Consider the following 18,172-nt stretch of genomic DNA (forward strand, 5'->3'; position numbering starts at 1 on the left):
AAACACTTCAAATGAGCGTAAGAACTTTTTTGTATATTAAAGGATTAGTTCACCCAAAAATGAAAATTAGCCTGTATTTTACTCACCCTCGTGGCATCCTAGGTGTATATGACTTTCTTCTTTCAGACGAATCCAGTCGGAGTTATATAAAAAATTGTCCTGGCTATTCCAAGCTCTATCATTGCAGTCAGTGGGTGTTGCAGTTGAACAGTCCACAAGTCGTCAAATAAAGCTCGCACATTCATAATAAAATGTGCCTTACATGACTCCGGGTGGTGAATAAAGGCCTCCTGTAGTGAATCCATGCATTTTTGTAAGAAAAATATCCATATTTCAAACATAATAAACACTTTTCTCTCACTTCCATTATCTGTCATACGCGAAAGGCGCTCCAGCGGATGATGAAGCACGTATGTGCAGCGCGCGCGCCTCTGAGATATGCTAGTCTCGCGAGTTTGTTTATAGGAGCAAAGGAAGCAAAGTTTCCTTACTTTAGCAAAGGGAAACCAGTCTCCTCTTGGTTTATATCGAAATCCTCCGACATTTTTCTTTGCAAATCTTCGTTTTGTACTGCTTATTCGTGACCGGCGTTTTGTTTTGTTCTCTCTCCGCATTCGTCACTAATCACGCAACGCCGACGTCTTACATCATCCGCCGGAACTGCTTCAGTGTATGACAGTCAGCGGAAGTGAGAGAAAAGAGTTTATTATGTTTGAAATATGGATATTTTTCTTACAAAAACACATGGATTCGCTACAGGAGGTCTTTATTCACCCCCCCGGAGCCGTGTGAGGCACGTTTTATTATGGATGTGCGAGCTTTATTTGACGACTTGTGAACTGTTCAACTGCAACACCCGCTGACTGCAATGATAGAGCTTGGAATAGCCAGGACAATGTTTAATATAACTCCGACTGGATTCGTCTGAAAGAAGAAAATCATATATACCTAGGATGCTTCGAGGGTGAGTAAAACACAAGCAAATTTTCATTTTTGGGTGAACTAACCCTTTAAGGGACTTTACGAAATTTGCCGTTTCTACCACTTTCTATACCATGTTTCCGATGCAATACTTCAAAATGCACATAAAAACAGGGTGATGGAAACAGCTAATGAAGGGACAGAAATCTCCCAGGTTTCATTAAAAATACCTTCATTTGTGTTTCAAAGATGAACAGAAGTCATACAGGTTTGGAACGACATGAGGAAGAGTAAATGACCATCCATTTAACGTTAATGCATCACAAAAACAATCCTATTACTCACTTTTTGCCGAAAACTTGCTCTCTTTTCTCGTCTTCCCACTCTTTTTCAAACAGTTATCGCAGATGAAACTGCAGAGAAACGCTCATTAGTGTTGACTTCCCGCATCGCATCCAGAATCGATATCAGAGCAACACTGTTCACTCTGAGGTGTTTTCAAACTCACCCAGAAGGCCAGATAACCTCATAATGCAGGACACAGATCTGATGCATCTTCCGCCCACAGTCTTTACATTCAACAAACCTGAGAGGAAAATAATTGATTAACGGGGGATGCAACCGTTTATTGCGTTTTGTATTCTGGCAGCTTTTATTTTAGCAAGTGTCTGAATGCGTAGTCACTAACTGCAAGAGCAGGTAGTTAACATGAAATACATCATTCAACTTCTTTTCCTCCAGTTCTTACGCATTTGCAAGCAGGCCAATGCAATTGCGCCTTTGTAGGAGGTGTGGATTAGGACAACTTTGGGATAATACTGATGCTTACAGACTGTAGTGTTGTGTTCGTGTGGTGGGAGTGTCTCTATGCCCTATGTTGTTGACAGCAGGGGGCGCCAGTGAGCAGAAGCCATGTGGTGTAACGAGTCCAGAGCGGACAAATGTATAGGCCAATACTGACCAATATAGCCCTAATATTAAAGCATGTGCTACTTGATTGCCTCATGGAATTCTGGGAAATTAAGTGGAGCGTTTACTTACGGCTCAGGATCTAACGTGTCATTCTTCTTCCTTTCAAACTGGTCTTTAGAGATCATGCTACATACAAAGAAGATCCACAATCAGGTTTGTTGAACATTTAAAACATTAAAAAATGATTCAGTTTATTATGGAATGGAGAAAATGAATAATTCTGAATGATTTTGAACTAAAGTGATGAAATCTCCACAACCGAGCTTAATAAACCGCAAAAAGGTGAACAATCACTTACGTCTGGGGCTGAGCTGGATCATCTCCTAGCGTCACACTGTCTCCCTGAATCTCATTGAAGCACTTCTCGCAGAAATGATACCTGTATACGCACAAACTGCTGAGTCATGAATCACTTCAAGAAATATGTAGAGGCGCACACGTGCACAAATACTGACTTTATTATTTATTAATCCAAATAGAATATAAAATCTGTATGATTATAAAGTCATTTGACGCTGTAGAATATCTCAATGTGAATGGCTTCCTAGTGATCAACAAAAAACAAAGTAATAGTTCAATCAAAATGAAAAATTAGCTGAAAGTTTACTCACAATTTACTCACCTTCAGGTCATCCAAGACGTAGATGAGTTTGTTTCTTTATTGGAACAGATTTGGAGAAATGTAGCATTACATCACTTGCTCACCAATAGATCCTCTGCAGTGAATGAGAGTCCAAACAGCTGATAAAAACATCACAATAATACACAAGTAATCCACATGACTCCAGTTCATCAATTAAGGTCTCATAAAGCTGTGTTTTTTGTACGAAACAAACCCATCCTTAAGGCGTTTTAACTTTAAACCATAATTTCAGGCCAAAATACGAGTCAATAATCCACAATAATGCTTTCTTCAGTGAAAAAGTCCATCCACCGTTGTCTCTCACATCAAAATATTTGTTTAGAACAGTTTTGGACTGTTTTTGCTTGTAAATCGTGCTTGATATGTGCATATTTCTCTCCTGATTCAGACGACTTTTTCACAATAGAAAGCAATATTACGAATAGAGGACTCTATATTTTAGCAGGAAACTAAGGTTTGATGTTTAAAAAGCCTTAATTATGGATTTGTTTCTTACAAACACACATCTTTTCACTTCACACAATGGTAATTGATGAGCTGGAGTCATGTGGATTACTTGTAGATTATTGTGATGTTTTTATCAGCTGTTTGGACTCTCATTCTGACGGCACCCATTCACTGCAGAGGATCCATTGGTGAGCAAGTGATGTAATGCTACATTTCTCCAAATATGATGAAGAACCAAACTCAACTATATCTTGGATGACCTGAGGGTGAGTAAACATTCAGCAAATTTTCATTCTTGGGTGAACTAGTCATTTAATACAAAGATGTACAATGATAACAGCGAATAAGGAGTAATCTGGCTAAATGCTTGCAAAAAAAGAGACTAGATTTACAGTGTCAGCAGAGGATGTGAGTGTACAAGCGAGAGCGAGACTGTGTCTGCTTATTCAGAGGTTCTGCAGTGCTGCAGGGGGCGCAAGGGAGCCTGTTATGAGTAAGCAGGCAATTCGCAGCAAAAAAACTAATAAATGTGCCAGTGCAAATATTACAACTGCCAATAAATTAGGACTGGCTGGAGACTTCAAGCAGTCTAACCATGAAGAAAGAGAATGGGGGAGGGGTTGTGATCAAGCAGTCTCGTGTTTAGAAAATACATATGAACAGGCCTGAGAGCAAACTATGCTAGTGTACACACAGCCACACGGGGAGGTTTAATGTCAACGTCGGATTTGCCGAATGTGCGTCAAAGCCACACACGGCTGAACTAACTACACCACATGATGGAGAGCACGTCGACTTTAACTTGAGTGTCTTCTTAAACGTTTTCTTAGGCTGTCGACCACATGAATTTACCTCACCTGTTCTGATAACTGTAATAAGTGCCGTCTCGGGGTATTGTACACAGTTGCTTGCCGTAACAGCACAGCGTCTGAGGAGAAAACTCGTACTGTGGGAGGAAAGAAGAAAAGAGAGTTCAGACACATGACCAGAAAAGTCTGTTTTATGTCGAGTTTTTGTGTGCAGACGACCGGGAATTGAATAGTTACTATGAAAACACTTCTTTTAGTGGTAGTACTAAAAAATGGCACTACCGTTGTATTCTTTTTATTTTAAATAAAATAAATATTACATCTGCATTATCTGAATGTGTGAGGGTGCTCGGACATGCTTAAAAATTATGCACATAAAGAAATTAGATGATATTTTGAAGTTTATGTAATTCCAAATATTTTGCCATCTGACATTTTTGCATTTATTATTGAATGATATGTTTATTTTCATGTTATTACTAATTATTTTGATTAGTTATAATAGTTGTGGAGAAATATTATTGTACAATCATTTAATATATATTTAATATAACATTTATTTGCACATTATTATTAGTGGATATATATCATTGTACAACCATTTATTATAAAATGCTATTTTATGCATTCTTTATTATTATTATTACTATTATTATTGAGTGCTATTATTGTATAACCCTTTATTATATAATAATACATTTATTTGCACATTATTATTTACGTTACCGTGGAAATATACAACCATTAATAGTACAACTGTTTATTAGACAATAATATATCTAATATACACTTATTCGCACATTATTATTATTATTATTATTATCATTAGTGTTGTTGTTGTGTAAATTGTAGTCAAGCAATTAAACAATAATATATTTAATATACACTTATTCGCATATTATTGGTATTATTACTACTTTGGAGTGATATTATTGTAAAACCTTTTATTACTTTTATTGCACATTATTATTATAATTTGTGGAGATATTATTGTACAACCATTATACAATGCTATATTTAATATACATTTATTATTATTATTATTAAGTGCTATAATAGTATAACCGCTTATTATATAATTATTATTACAGGGCTCCAGACTGCGACCATTTTTTCTGCCAGTGCGACTAAATTGTGTGAGCGGCCGCACTGGCGCGACCACCGCATTGTTTAACTCATAAGCGCTGCAATTTCTGTTGCATATGAGAAACATCAAACGGCAAACAAAACTGAAAGCATAATGAAACCGCGCTACTCGTTTGAACTGCGCAGCGCTTAGAGTAGAGCCTGGTTTATACTCGCCACGTCAGCACGAGCGCGAAGCTGCACGCAGAAAAAATGACATGAAATATTGAGGAAACAATGGATGTTTTTCATGCTAAAGTAAAGTAAAAGACCGCTTCTTAATCCAGAGATGGTGAACATGTTGGTATTCTTGAGGGGAAAAAAATGCAAGCACCGTCACCGATAGCAAGTTTAGTTTTACTTTTCTTTTTGTTTTCATTTTGAAAAGCTTGTTATCTTTGCTTTTTATTTGATTCCTCAGTGTTTGCTAAACGTTCTGTAATTTATTAGTCATTATATAATACAGCATGTGGTGTTTGCCATGCCTCATCTTATTCGTTTCTGTTAATAAACGTTTTGTAAGCTAGTTTGTCATTGTATATTACTGTTTTATTGTTGTTTTGCTTTTTAATTAAGAATAACAATGAATTCCATCTTTTGTTTTAGTCTTAAAAAGTGAAATGTGTAGATCTATGTAAGCAAATCAGACAATTATCTTTTCTTGTAAAACGTGACAACAAGATCGCGAATTCGAAAGTGAAAGCACCTGAAGCCCGCGACTTATAAACATAGCAAAAGAGGAACTCCCGTTCACAAAATTTAAATCACAAATAATACTGATGAAAAAGAACGGGTTGAATGTTAACCACTTTCGTTTCCATATAACTATAAACTATGATAATAAAAGTTCATCAGCATGCATTAATTAATCCCATGTTGTAGTGCAAAAAATAAAAATATTGCGACCTAATCATGTGCTCGTGTGACCAACTGAGAAAGCCAGTCGCAAAAGAGCGACCAGTGGGAAGATTGAGTCTGGAGCCGTGTATTATTAGCTATGTGGAATAATGACAACAGAACCTGTATTGAAAGTCAGTTCATCTCACCTTCCTCCCACAGCAGTAACCGAGGCTCTGCATGATGGGGTCGATCTCCTGCTCGAACACCTCGGCCAGTTTGGAGCAGTACTTGTACACGCGCGACGTCTTCCTGTTGTACAACCACGCGTTGTTGAACATCAGCCACACGTCATCCACGTACTGCCACGGCTCCTGATACTGACCCGTGTCCAGTTTGCGCTTGATAGTGGACAGGTCTATGGGGTTCTTCACGATATCGAAGTAGTCCTGAAGGTAAAAGAAGAAACACCTTCAAAGTTCAGTCAAACACAGTTTTCACATTTCTAACAATGATTTAATGAAGACATAGGCATGTGAGACTCACAGGGATGCCAAGAAGCATGGGGTCCACAGGCTGCCGGAAGGGTAGAGACTCCGGATCCTGTCTGTACAGAGACTCCAGAGTGGGCATCAATGCCTGCCGCAACTCTTCTGGCTTAAAGACTGAGAAGAGAGAGAGCAGGAAACCAAAGTCAGGGACAGACGAAAGATTGATGGAAGCAACTGAAATAAAAAGAAAAACTATGAAAACAGAAATGTAGAGCAAACGGAAAATAAATATCAGTTCATACTTTTCCTGCGAGACTGGGGCGGTGAAGAGGTTGGTGTGCCGTTCGTTCGGCTTTCATCTTCCTCTCTGGTCTCCGTCTTCAAGTCTGTCTTCTTGTCTTCGGTCTCCATCGGCTCCTGCTTAGCCTCCAACCCCTCCTGCTCCTCCTTTTTGACCAATAGGGAGCCTGTGTCGTCCTCCATCTAACAAAGGCAGAAGAAAAATCTGGGTTGGTAAGATTTTTGATGTATATAAATACAGTAAAAACAATAATATTGTGAAACTAAATGACTAAAGTAACCGTTTCCTATTTTCATATATTTTAATTAGTGCTGTCAAATGATTAATCACATCCAAAATAAAAGTTTACATAATATGTGTGTGTACTGTATATATATATATATATATATAAATACACACATGCATGTATATATTTAAGAAAAAGATGTTGTTTATATATTAAATATATAATATAAATTATATGAATATAAATTTATACATGTAAATATTTTCAGAATATATACTGTATGTATATACTGTATAATAAATATACACAGTACACACACATATAAAAAAAAGTTTTACTAATTTTAATATGTAATTAATATCTGTGATGCAAAGCTGAATTTTCAGCATCATTACTCCAGTCTTCAGTGTCACATGATCCTTCACAAATCATTCTAATATGCTGATTTGCAGCTTAAGATACATTTCACAATATTATCAGTGTTGAAAACATATGTAAAACACACCTCCATCTTGGGCTCCGTTTTGATGCCTATGTCGTATTCTTGCTCTTCTGTTTTAGTGTCACTGGTCGGTACGTCAGGCACGGCATGCTGGGAGTGCAGCTCGGCGCTGGCTGCTGATGCTGGGGTGGGCACACGGGTTTCACCGCTCTTAAAAAGACAAAGTATCAGAATCATTGCCTTTATTTGAATTTTGTCTTAAAGCTGAGCAATTACGGTGTCATTTTTAGAAAGATGGCACTGTTTAGTTTGACAACAACACTGTAGCTTTGTTCCAAAACCTAGTGAGTTTCCCTGGAAGAATAAAACGGATCACCATTAACAAATACTGCCACCTACTGGTATGGAGGAGTTACCTAACCCAGACGCAAAACATACTAGTGCTGGTCGGCTGTAGTCTTTGCATCGTGTTGAAGCGCAAACTTTTGGCCCAGATGCAGGCGGCGTGAGGTGACACCACAGTCAGCGTTGGTCGCCGCTAATTCTTTGCTGTCGGTTTGGTGTGTCTGGGTCTCAACATATCGCGTTTAGGCCAAAATCAGGCCGCAGTTCACATATTCATCCTAGAATGCATGGCAGTTTGACTAGTGATGACCATAAACACTATTCTGATAAAATAATAATTAAAAAAACTAATATTTGTGTTTTCTATGTACGTTTATGCTTAGTGTAGAACTGTGATATTAGCTTTGCAACATGCTATTTTCAAACACTACTGTTATCAATTGTGAAGAGTCTCTTTGTGTGTTTCTTCTCGGTCTACATGATAAATTGAAATAAAACCAAAATCGCAATATGGCTTAGTGGAATTATTCAATCGCAAAGGCTGCGATTTCATTAAATAAATAAGCTGTGTGTTTCAGAGTGAAGTGTGGCACAGAGTTCATTTACATGCAAGAAGCTAATGAAAATAGTAATATTAGTCATTTTATTTAGTAGTAATAGTAGTAATAATATTACATGTTTATTTAGTAGTAGTAATATTATATATATATATATATATATATATATATATATATATATATAATAGGCCCAGATGCAGGCGGCGTGAGGTGACACCACAGTCAGCGTTGGTCGCCGCTAATTCTTTGCTGTCGGTTTGGTGTGTCTGGGTCTCAACATATCGCGTTTAGGCCAAAATCAGGCCGCAGTTCACATATTCATCCTAGAATGCATGGCAGTTTGACTAGTGATGACCATAAACACTATTCTGATAAAATAATAATTAAAAAAACTAATATTTGTGTTTTCTATGTACGTTTATGCTTAGTGTAGAACTGTGATATTAGCTTTGCAACATGCTATTTTCAAACACTACTGTTATCAATTGTGAAGAGTCTCTTTGTGTGTTTCTTCTCGGTCTACATGATAAATTGAAATAAAACCAAAATCGCAATATGGCTTAGTGGAATTATTAAATCGCAAAGGCTGCGATTTCATTAAATAAATAAGCTGTGTGTTTCAGAGTGAAGTGTGGCACAGAGTTCATTTACATGCAAGAAGCTAATGAAAATAGTAATATTAGTCATTTTATTTAAGAATTTTATTTAGTAGTAATAGTAGTAATAATATTACATGTTTATTTAGTAGTAGTAATATTATATATATATATATATATATATATATATATATATAAAATAGTAATATAAAATATAATACATACTTTATTACTAAATATAAATATACTACTCAGTAATATTGTTACTATTACTTAATATAAATTACTAAGGTACTAAACTCTTATCAAATATATAATATATAACAATATTTAGTAATATTATTTAATATTACTATTTTTATTTAGTAGTAGTACTAGTAGTAGTAATAATAATATTAATAATAAAAATAATAATTATTATTATTAGGTTAGGGCTATTTTAATTATTTACTACTATTATTTAGTAGTAGTAGTAGTAATAATAATAATAATAATAACAATTATTATTATTCATAATAATATTAGGTTAGGGCTATTTTAATTATTTAATACTATTATATAGTAGTAGTAGCAGTAGCAATAATAATAATGTTATTATTATTATTATGTTAGGGTTATTTTATAGACATATTGGTACATATTAACAATATTTTGTATAAACTATGCCACAAACCAGGACTCTCCAAAAACAGTATTTTTTTTATTTTACAGTGAAATATTACAATAGTAAAATTACTTAATTTAATATTTTTATCTAATAATAATAATAATAATAATAAATAATGTATTATTATTACAAGTAATATTATTATTATTATTATTAGTAGTAGTAGTAGTAGTAATATTGTTAGGTTATGGTTATTTTATAGTCATATTGGAATATAAATCACAATATTTTTGTCCAAACTTTGCAGCAAACCTAGACTTTTATTTTACAGGGATTTTTAAAAAATACAGTATTAAAAATAATATTAATAATTATTATTATTATTATTAAGTATTCTCATTATTATTATTATAAATATTATTATTAATTATTCTCATTCTCATTATTATTATTACAAATAAGTATAAATACAAAACAAAAACAAAACAGCAAACCATCTTAAAAGGGCAATTACCATTTTTATAGAAAAAAATTCTAGGATTTTTCCCTAAAAGTGCAATAGCATTCAAAGATTGCTGTCTCTGTCCCGACTACCTCACAACCAGTCAGTTAAGAGGCTCCACTCGGGTCAGGATGCTGCCTGTGTAGGAAGCTCACTAGGTTTAGGATCTGAGGATGGATCTGTGGGTCTCACCGGTGTTCCGGGGTGCTGCTGGGCAGGGAGGGGCAGCTCCGTCTGGGGCTGCATGTAAGGCGGGGTGCCCTGAGCAGGGGTGGGGGTGGAGGCCTGACTGGGCTGCAGTGTTGCTGGCAGGTTAGTGGTGCTGGTGGTGGCATTGGGGGGCGGTGTGGCGCGGAGTGGAGCCTGAGGGGGCGCGGGACAGCCTAGCGGGGGGCCCAAGGGGCCGAGTGCATTCAGGGAGAGGTTAGCGTTCGGCTGCTGCTGGGCAAGGAAAGATCGCACGCACACAAGCAGGGACAAAACAAGTTTAGAGGGGACGTCGTCATGCGGAATGACATCACTCTAGGATGTGAGTGCATGTGCGCACCTGCGAAACGCCCGCCTGTGCGTTGGGCTGGCCCATGTTGACGTTCATGGCATTGGTGTTGGCAGGGAACTGTGGTTGAGCCATGAACTGCGTCTGGTTGGCCGTCTGTGCCACCATGTTCCCGCCGTGAGCTCCCAGCATGCTTTGCGTGGGGGACATTCGCGTGGGAGACATATTCACCTGCGAAAAAATGAAGAGAAAGATACAATGAGATAAGTGTCCGGAGAGCAGAAACGAGAAGAATCCAGACTTGGACACTGACCGTCGGGACTTGGTTCATGTTGATCTGTTGATGGTTTATCGGAGAGACATCACGTGTCGCCATGGGAGCCTGAGACATCGGGACATTGGGTATCGTGCCAAATGGATTCAACCCTGTTGGAAAAACAACACAAATTATTGGAAACGCAAAGATTTTTGTTTAGAGTTGAGAAAACAAATGCATCTCCAACAGTGATTGGCTACAAGTGGGACTGAATTACCTTGAGACACCTGCATGCGATTGATGATCTGATTTGGCACATTGGGCATAGGCACGGGTCCATCTGAAAAGAGGGACGAGACTGAATGAGATCGGAAACTGACAAATTGTGTGCGTTTAGGTCTGTTGATTTAACACGTTAATTTGGTGTGATTAGTTAGAATTCAAAATTTTAAAAAGTGTTGCATTCAGCTGCTGACAAGACGACTGACTGTGTGATGTAGCCTATTACAATGCAGTTATATGTTCCTAAAATCCAAGATATCAGGGTAAAAATGCCCCTGTATGAGTTTTTGTCTTATATTTATGTGATATAGTTTAGCAATATCAATACATTTTTCCAGAATATCTGCACGATTGCAAATATAATATAGATTTAACGCAACAGTTGATATTAACTATGAAAATATTTCTAAACAAAGCCACAGCAGAACAGCCTTTCTGGGCAACACACAGCGGTGTTTCATTTCGGAATGAACGCACCTTTTTAACGAAACAAGTGAGCCAATGATTCAAAGACTCATTTATAAAGAGTCACTTGCTTCGATTCGGGATGAATCAGCCATTCGGACGAATTAGTTGAATGATTCAATGATTCCCTCATCAAGTCTTTGCTGCCACATACTGGTGGTTTTAATTTAATAGAGTATAATTAAGATCCCATAAGATCCCACCCTCGCTGCAAATTACTCTCCAAAACACATGACCACGCACAGGAAGACCAGAGGCTAACCAGCGTTGTTGGAGGGGTGAATGCAACGCTGTAAAGATTACCTCGTGTCTCATTCACCGGGGAGAAAATATCACAGTTCAAAGAGCATAATATTAAAATAACACTTTCCATTCTTACTCGGTCTGCAATAGCGTAATGGAATGCACTGATGACGCATCATGTCTGTGCGAACAGGGTGCACAGAGGTATGCAAATACAGGTGCATCTCAATAAATTAGAATGTCGGGGAAAAGTTCATTTATTTCAGTAATTCAACTCACATTGAGAACCTCGTGTATTAAATAAATTCAATGCACACAGATTGAAGTAGTTTAAGTCTTTGGTTCTTTTAATTGTGATGATTTTGGCTCACATTTAACAAAACCCCACCAATTCACTATCTCAACAAATTAGAATACTTCATAAGACCAATAAAAAAATTTTTTATAGTTTTAAATTGTTGGCCGTCTGGAAAGTATGTTCATTTACTGTACATGTACTCAATACTTGGTAGGGGCTCCTTTTGCTTTAATTACTGCCTCAATTCGGCGTGGCATGGAGGTGATCAGTTTGTGGCACTGCTGAGGTGGTATGGAAGCCCGGGTTTCTTTGACAGTGGCCTTCTGCTCATCTGCATTTTTTGGTCTCTTGTTTCTCATTTTCCTCTTGACAATACCCCATAGATTCACTTAGAGAATTTGCTGGCCAGTCAAGCACCCCAACACCATGGTCATTTAACCAACTTTTGGTGCTTTTGGCAGTGTGGGCAGGTGCCAAATCCTGCTGGAAAATGAAATCAGCATCTTCAAAAAGCTGGTCAGCAGAATGAAGCATGAAGTGCACCAACATTTGTTGGTAAACGGGTGCAGTGACGTTGGTTTTCAAAAAACACAATGGACCAACACCAGCAGATGACATTGCACCCCAAATCATCACAGACTGTGGAAACTTAACACTGGACTTCAAGCAACTTGGGCTATGAGCTTCTCCATTACCTTTATGAGCAAAAATGACTGATTGTTTCCACTGTTATAAGAAAAAAATGCAAGTGATCGTGCTGGTGACTCCATGTCCTGCAAAGTGCGCTTTAGCTTTAACAAACGATTGGATACGCTCCTAATAGCACACATTTATCTAGGTTAACCATTTAAACTAACATTGTTTTTTTTAAGATTTTGTGAAAAAGATTTCAATGACTTCTCCAAACCTTTCTGGGTTTATTTATTTTTCCCAAACTTTTCCAGGCCTGGAAATTGGTGTTTTAAAATTCCATGACTTTTCCAGGTTTTTCATGACCGTACGAACCCTGCTTAAACTACTTCAGTCTGTGTGCACTGAATTTATTTAATACACGAGTTTCACAATTTGAGTTGAATTACTGAAATAAATGAACTTTTCCACGACATTCTAATTTATTGAGATGCACCTGTACATACATTGACAGGCAGGTATGAAAGAGAGATACGATTGGACGAACATTTTATGGTCCTACGCCTTCAACAGATGATATAAATACAAATAAATACATTTAGAGCACTTCATTTGGTGATTGTTATTGGGATGAGAAGAGACTTTCAAACAACATAAAATGTTTTTGAACTAAATCACCTACCCTGCCTTTTATACCCATTAAATCTCATAGCATTATTTATGCAATTCTAATTACAGCGTAAATGCATTCATGACACCTTTGGACAGTCTGTGTAAATATACCTAAATGCCACTTCAGCTTCTGAAAACAATGTTATGGCCACATTGTTGCCTTAAAAGTGAAGCCGCAAAGCCCTAAAAATAAATGTGCAATTCATTTGATAATTTAATTGGCATATCATGTAATTAGATAAAAATTCTAATTGCTTGACAGCCGTAGTTTTAAAGTGACTTACTCTGTGGCCGAGGTCCCATAACATTAGGCTGGTTGAGGGCCGGTGGCTGTTGTCCTGCTGCAGTCATGGGCGTCTGGTTAATAATCTGCTTCTGTAATCGGGACCTTCTCTTCTCCTCAAGCTCTTTCTGGATCTTATAGATCTTCTCTGCCAGAAAGTGATAGTACTCGTCCTATACAACACGCACAGACAACAGTGTTAAAACCAATGTAATCAACGCTGAAGAATTTGACTTTATTGGCCTTTAGGATGAGGTGTAACCCTGACAGAGGGGCTGTGCTCACCCTGCTATTGGCCGACTCGTACATATCCCCTTCCACTTTTCGTGCATATGCCACCAGGTTCTCCATGCGACGGTCCTTCAGGGCGGCGGGGTCTGGCGTAGGGAAGATGGCCTGCACCCTAAACAAACACACACAGAGCAAAACCCATTCACTCAAAGTGATTAAACGATTTTCAACAATGATAATAATCAGAAATGTTTCTTGAGCATCAAATCAGCATATTAGAACAATTTCCGAAGAATCATGTGACACCGAAGACTGGAGTAATGATGCTGAAAATTCAGCTTTGCATCACAGAAATAAATTACATTTTAAAATATATTCAAATAAAATAGTTATTTTGAATTATAATAATGTTTCGCAATATTATTGTTTTACTGTGTTTTTGATCAAATGAATGCAGCCTTGCTGAGCATAACAATTTAAAAACATTTATAAAATATATCTAATTCAAGAGCAGCGTTTACTAACAGTTTGTGTACAAGGTGGTTGCGGAGGTCCTGAGTAACGTGCTCGTGCCAGGATTTCCTCACACCGGTGGCTGACAGAGGGGCCGCTGTGGGCAGGTTACCCATGCTGCCTAACGTAGGGATGTCCGGCATCAGCTGACTGAGTAAGAAGAATCAGGAGATATTTAGTAAGCAAACAGTATTAAAACACCAATTTTGAGCAATTACGAGCTGGGGGTGTGTTTTGGCTGGTGTGTGTCCGTGTCTTACTTGCTAGGGTTAAGGGCTGACGGCATGGTGCCATCTGAGAGCAGCTTAGCCTGGTCTGATGTCGGTACGCCGATTGGGTTCATCTGACTACCCCCTGCATGAAAATAAATAAATAAAATAAAAATACATAAAATACTCCATAAAAATATTGTATTTATTTATATTAAACATTTTACTTAATATTTAAATCTTGAATAAAATATTTAATATTTAAATATTAAATACAACATGCTATATATTATATTTTGATATTAATACATTATATTTTCAAAGATTTTAAATATATAATAACCCTAACATATATAATAAAAATTTAAACTGAAATACTCAAACCAAAAGCATAAAAACATTCATTACTTGAAATAAAATACACATAAATAAATTAAAAAAATTAAATTTAGTCTAACCTGATACACTAAAAATAATAAAAACTAAAACATACATTAATAACTATACATATGAAAAAAAAATTACTGAACATTTAAACTTAAAACAAAAATAGAAAACATAAAAATTTATTCAAAACATTAATAAAGCATGTATCTCAATGATACAGATTATGTATCTTTATTTATTTGTTGTTTGTTTTTATTACATTTATTTTGTATGTGTGTGTCTAAACAAACAACAAATAAATAAAAGATAAAAGATAATTTATAACTCATAATCCCTAAATGTTTTTACATTACATAATTGTATTTTTTATATTACATATTACTATAAACATTTAATTAATAAGAAATAAAAACAAATAAATAAAAATACTTAAAATAACACTAAATATTTAACATGTTAAATTTTCCAAAAAAAAAATTATATGAACATAAAAACAAATATTTCATAATAAATACTCATAAAACAAATAAAAACTATTAAAAAAATTTTAATATTAAAAAAAAATTTGTGTATGTATATTATTCTTTTGTAATATATATTTTATATATTAACTACATTTTAAATACACATTGACATTCTTCTACAATATAATAATTGTTCACCGAGCGCGTTGATGGATCTCATTTGCTGCTGGTGCTGGGTCTGCGGCGTCTGTGTGGGGGTCTGGTTGCTGTAGGGGAGGCCGAGGGCAGCGTACGCCCGCTGCATGGAGCTGGGGTCGATGGGCGTGGAGCTGGGTAGAGCGGGTGCCGTCTGCTGCCCCGTGCCGACCGTCCCGATAGGGCTCTGCAGACCAGCGTTGGGGGGACTCAGCATTGCTGTAACGCAAGAAAGACATGTTGGCGTATTTCAAACAAGATCTGCATGAAATTTCACATCTGATTCTGCTTAAACCCTTGGCAGAATCTGTCCGTCAAAACATAAAAAAAGAAAAAGTTCAAACCCTGCCAAACAGCCGTCTGGAAGAAAAAACATTACTCATCTTGAACGATATGGAAAAAAACAGGGGAAGTAGAAAGGAAAGGGGAGGGGGTCCGAGACGCCATTTGCATGGGGAAGAAATATGGCAGCGGCGACTCTCCAACATGTAAATCCCACAGTGCAAAAACAAACACTTTAGCTGCCTCGCGCTCTCAGAGTCATGATGAGAGACGGCTGGCAGAGGGAGAAGCACTCTGCAGGTTTGCTGGAGCTGTAACAGTGTGAGATTTTAATAATGAGTCACCGCTCAGCGCCCCTCCCCCTCAGCTGTACGGCTCTGCAAACACACACGGCCCGTCTGAAACATTCACAGCTACCATCACACCTCTCCTTACAGAATCCTGCTGAACAACTGCATATCCAAAAAACAGTGCAGCTTAAACACACTTTGATCCCTGAATCCTAAATTACAGAAATAATGTACTTTAAAATAATGCACTTATGTGTATTCATGAATGTAATGGTTCAAGACATTTAGGCCACATCCACACGAAGCTAGAGCATTCCTTATCCGATTTCCCCCCCCCCCCTCGTCTCAAGAAATATCAGCGTACACACGAAACCGACACAAAACGATGCAGTATACATGCCAGACCAGTATGTGGCGCTGTAATTCTGCCACAGAGATTGATTGACTTGAACTGTGCACATAAACCTTGTGCACGGTATACAAACGAACATGGAACACTACACTTATTAATCTGTGTTAATGTTAGTTGATAAAAAGACAATCGTTCAGTGTTTGTTCATGTTGTTGTTGCTGTTCCGTGACGTAGCGGTGTCTGACTAGGGGCGAGGCGTGGGTTGATGACGTCATTGTTTCACGAAATATACGGATTGGCTGTACACACGAAAACGTAAGGGTGATGTTTGCGAAACGCCAATAAGATACAAAATTTTTACGTATACAGCTAAACATGTCTCCGTGTGGACGGGGCCTTAAATGAATGCTATTTGCCATCAAATGACAATTTAACATAGCTGGAATATATTAAATTTACATTTGAATATAAATTGATATTTGCTTAAATGTCTGATTAACAGCTTTGTGGACAAATATAAATTCTGACTACAAACGAACTTCTTTATATAAGGATGCAGTTTAAAAGCACATACTTGTGAAAAAAGCAGTGCGCTTAATTGTATTGAATGTGCACTTGTAGTGTACTTCAAATCTTACAAGAGTGCTTAAAAAGGTTCTTGCAGATAAAATAATATCAATCAAATAAAGGCTACTCACGTGTACTTACAGTACACTTTCATAACCGCTTCTGAACACACTTAAGTACACTTTTAAAACATGTACTTTGTAATCATTTCAAATTAAAAGTACTTAAAATGTTTTAATAATATTTTCCCATGATTTAAAGAAGCGCACTTACTTTGATTTAAAGCACATCTAAAGTACTTGATCATAATTTTAACTGTAGTTTGTTATGCAATATTACATGTAACAACGTTTTAAATGTAGTAAATTGCAACATGACCACAAAAATAATTGCAAATACATTTAAATACATTACATACAAGTTTCAATATATAAGTATATTTTAGTAAATGCTCATAACTATATTTCAAAGACAATATAAGTAATTATGAAACTGAATGTAAAGATGTATTTATGGCCTAATTATTTGGGTCAAAAAAGCATTGTAAAATGAATCAAATTGCATTTAATATACATTTATCTGTCACGAATTCAGTCCATGGACTTCCGTTTATTCACCACCAGAGGTCACCCTTTCCATTTCATTGACTCTCGCACAACACAAACTGTTGCATAGCACCCCGGACTACATATCCCATCATTCTTTGCACGATTTGCACACTGCACTGATTGCACACAGCTGTTTCTAATCACCTCACTCACTATATAACACCCACTCTAACCACATTTCTCTGCTGAGTATTGTTTAGCCTGTACCCCTTTCCGAGTCGCCGTGTTTTCCTTGTTTTGCCTTGCCTTTTTCTGCGGTATCGGATCTTTGCCTGTTTTCCTGGATTTCTCCCTCTCGTCTTGCCCTTGTGATTCTGTCTGCCGATCGGTGACCTATGCTAGCCCTAGGACTATTCTTGTGTTTTGCCCGCCATATTCCTGTTTGCCATTGTTTTGACCCTGCCTGTTTACCACGTCTCTGTCTTCTGCTTAAATAAAGCCTGCAGATGGATCCATACGTCTCACGTCTCGTCAGCCCCGTTACAGATTACTCAGCCCAACAAGGATCCAGCGGCTTTTCCAGTGGACTCTGGCCAGGTATGGACCCAGTCACCCAGCTACTACATCTTCGGCAAGGAGGCCTTTCTATTGAGGAGTATGTTCACCGGTTCTGTGTACTATCTTATCA

The 18,172-nt window shown here is 37.1% G+C and overlaps 1 protein-coding gene across 5 annotated transcripts in view; it reads right to left on the bottom strand.

Annotated features, from left to right (window-relative positions):
- crebbpa (CREB binding protein a) overlaps window positions 1–18,172 on the bottom strand; it is a 53,865-nt gene that overhangs the window by 5,464 nt on the left and 30,229 nt on the right. For 3 of the 5 annotated variants that reach the window (XM_016252180.1, XM_016252179.1, XM_016252177.1), the window contains exons 6-23: window positions 15,449–15,664; window positions 14,451–14,544; window positions 14,203–14,340; window positions 13,732–13,849; window positions 13,448–13,619; window positions 10,851–10,913; window positions 10,631–10,743; window positions 10,369–10,548; window positions 10,014–10,262; window positions 7,278–7,424; window positions 6,548–6,728; window positions 6,301–6,419; window positions 5,964–6,203; window positions 3,841–3,929; window positions 2,192–2,272; window positions 1,963–2,019; window positions 1,430–1,507; window positions 1,267–1,334 (exon numbers count right to left, since the gene is read on the bottom strand). In XM_016252180.1, the coding sequence (XP_016107666.1) occupies window positions 1,267–1,334; window positions 1,430–1,507; window positions 1,963–2,019; window positions 2,192–2,272; window positions 3,841–3,929; window positions 5,964–6,203; window positions 6,301–6,419; window positions 6,548–6,728; window positions 7,278–7,424; window positions 10,014–10,262; window positions 10,369–10,548; window positions 10,631–10,743; window positions 10,851–10,913; window positions 13,448–13,619; window positions 13,732–13,849; window positions 14,203–14,340; window positions 14,451–14,544; window positions 15,449–15,664 (2,403 nt within the window). The remainder of the gene's footprint in view (window positions 1–1,266; window positions 1,335–1,429; window positions 1,508–1,962; window positions 2,020–2,191; window positions 2,273–3,840; window positions 3,930–5,963; window positions 6,204–6,300; window positions 6,420–6,547; window positions 6,729–7,277; window positions 7,425–10,013; window positions 10,263–10,368; window positions 10,549–10,630; window positions 10,744–10,850; window positions 10,914–13,447; window positions 13,620–13,731; window positions 13,850–14,202; window positions 14,341–14,450; window positions 14,545–15,448; window positions 15,665–18,172) is intronic. The other 2 variants (XM_016252178.1, XM_016252181.1) reach the window with 2 other exon arrangements.

The sequence above is a fragment of the Sinocyclocheilus grahami genome, unplaced genomic scaffold (assembly GCF_001515645.1).
Source record: "Sinocyclocheilus grahami isolate Dianchi unplaced genomic scaffold, SAMN03320097.WGS_v1.1 scaffold1091.1, whole genome shotgun sequence".
Lineage (NCBI taxonomy): Eukaryota > Metazoa > Chordata > Actinopteri > Cypriniformes > Cyprinidae > Sinocyclocheilus > Sinocyclocheilus grahami.